Source organism: Entamoeba nuttalli (assembly GCF_000257125.1).
Source record: "Entamoeba nuttalli P19 unplaced genomic scaffold asmbl_9643, whole genome shotgun sequence".
NCBI lineage: Eukaryota > Evosea > Mastigamoebida > Endamoebidae > Entamoeba > Entamoeba nuttalli.
In genome coordinates, this window is record NW_008579750.1 from 1 (window position 1) to 2,327 (window position 2,327).

General features: G+C 26.6%; 1 protein-coding gene across 1 annotated transcript; it reads left to right on the top strand.

The window, feature by feature from the left end:
* Nucleotides 1-238: 238 nt before the first annotated feature.
* On the top strand, nucleotides 239-1,956 carry ENU1_203500 (RhoGAP domain containing protein; the record flags this gene model as incomplete). Its single annotated transcript, XM_008862182.1, has 2 exons — nucleotides 239-886; nucleotides 946-1,956. 2 exons carry the CDS (start codon nucleotides 239-241, stop codon nucleotides 1,954-1,956), a joined length of 1,659 nt encoding a protein of 552 aa, XP_008860404.1.
* Between the last annotated feature and the right edge of the window lie 371 nt (nucleotides 1,957-2,327).

The window sequence follows — 2,327 nt, forward strand, 5'->3', positions numbered from 1 at the left end:
CTTAATGAAACTGTAATAAACATGACTGAAGAAAATCTTGTCACTAATTCAGAAAATGGTATTGAACCAAAGACAGAACTTTAAATAATTCATAAAAAACTCTTGGTATTTCTTTTTTTTTGAACTAATTGTTTATTAAAGTTAAATTATAAAAAAACAAAATCTAAATAACAATTTTAAAAAGAAATATTAATAAAAAGAAAAACATCTTAAAAACAAACTTAAAAACAAAGAAGAAATGAGTGAAAAGCCTAACAGATTTAGCTTTAAAGGAAAGAGATTAAGCTTCCACGAAAAGAAAAAAGAAGGCATAGAAAATGAGAGGAGGTCACAAACTGTGATAATGAAAATTGATGAAACAAAAGAAGAAAAACAAGTAGGAATGAAAGAAATGAGTAAGTCACACAAAAAGAAAGAAAAAGAAGTTAATGACCAACTCCCCTCTAAAGCCAAAGAAAGAGTATCAAGAAGTAGTATATATAGAAAAAGCCTTGACTTAGAAAGAAAAAAAGAAGACGTTATTCGTATACAACAGCCTCAACCATCTCGTGACTGTTCACCACTTATGAGGCAAAATTCTACACCAGTAACTTCTATGAAAGCTTCATCAAATTTAGTAGTTACTGTTCCTAAAAGGAAGGAATCATTATATAAGAATAGAAGAATGTCTTGGAGGTCAAAGAATTTAAGTGAAGAAAAACGAGATATTTCATTAGTTGCAATGGACGAATATTCACCAAATGTTTTATCAGATAAAGAATTAAAGGATATATTAAAAAATGAAGAGAAAAGACAAAAATTAATAAGTTCAAGTGACTCAAAGAAAAAATGTGAAATTGTATTAGACATTCAGTGTTTAAGTTATCATGTAGTAACTACTCTCAAAGTTTGTATTATTAATATCATCATTTTTATATAAAAATAAAAAAGGCTGTTAATAAATAGGAACATTTACAAAATACAATTTCTCAAATTACTGAAAAGTATCTTAAAACAAACACAAAGGAAATTGTTAATATTTCTGATTTAATATTTAAAAGCCAAACAGGAAAGCCTCTGTCAAAAAACCTAACACTGAGAGGAGTATTAACATTAAATAGTACATGTATATTTGTTTGTTACAATAATAGACCATTTTCATTACCTCATATTTATCCCACTGATATCAGTATTACTAATCCTCGAGATGCCATTCCTCAAGTTGTATTTAATCTATGTTGGTGGATTTATACCTATGGTTATTTAGTTGAAGGAATTTTTAGAGTTTCTGGAAATAGTGATTTCACAAAGAAAAAAGCAGAAAAATGTGTTATGTGTGATACTTCTTTTCTATTTCAAATGCATAGAAGAGCAAGTGATGTTCATAATGTTGTAGGGACATTAAAAACATACTTAAGAGAATATACAGATGGATTAATAGATTATTCTGAGGTAAAAGATGTTTCAGCTCATTCATCAAAGTCAGTGGAATTCGCAATTGAGGTTTTACATAAAACACCTAGAGAACATGTCTTATGCATTTGTATATTATATGGATTAATCAATAGACTAATCAAATATAATTCTATTCATATGATGACATTAAAGAATTTTGCAATAATTTTAGGACCATTGGTTATACACCCATTACCAGGAACAAATGCAGTGAACACAACGTGCAATCAAATTGACTTTAGTAGTATAATTATTAATAATTATGATTGTTTAATGAAGCAATTGGGGGTGTCTAATCCATTTGAAGAGTTGCCTGATCGAGATGATATTCAAAAATTTGATAAAAGTGCTGTTGATAAATCTCTTAAAACCATTCGTTCTATGTCAATAGAAACACCTTCTGAGTGTGAAAAATTACGAAAATTGATGGAAAGCCCTGATGTTGTTCAATACATTCAAACTTTAGATCCGTCTTTGCTGATTGATGTAATATCAATCATCACCGATTGTTTGGATTTTTAATTGTAGTGTAATTGTTGTCAATAAAAATTCTTTTAAAAAACTGTTTTACACTTTTATTTTCAATGAACGATACAAGTAGTTGGTTCTTTTATAAAAAGCAAATTGTTTAAGTATAGAGTATGTCAAAAATAAAAAAATAAATAATTGAAAGTGTTAATATAATTGTCATTTATTCATTGATTAATGAATATTATTCATATCATAAATACACTGTTAAAATGAGTAATTCATTTGTTTGATTTATTATTTAATTATTTTCTTTTGTTTTGTGGATAATTCTTTTTATTTTATTTCTTTTATTGTCTTTTCTTTCTTCTTTCCATTTATTATTTGTTTTTTAGTTTATTTTTAATGAATATCATCTTTATTTC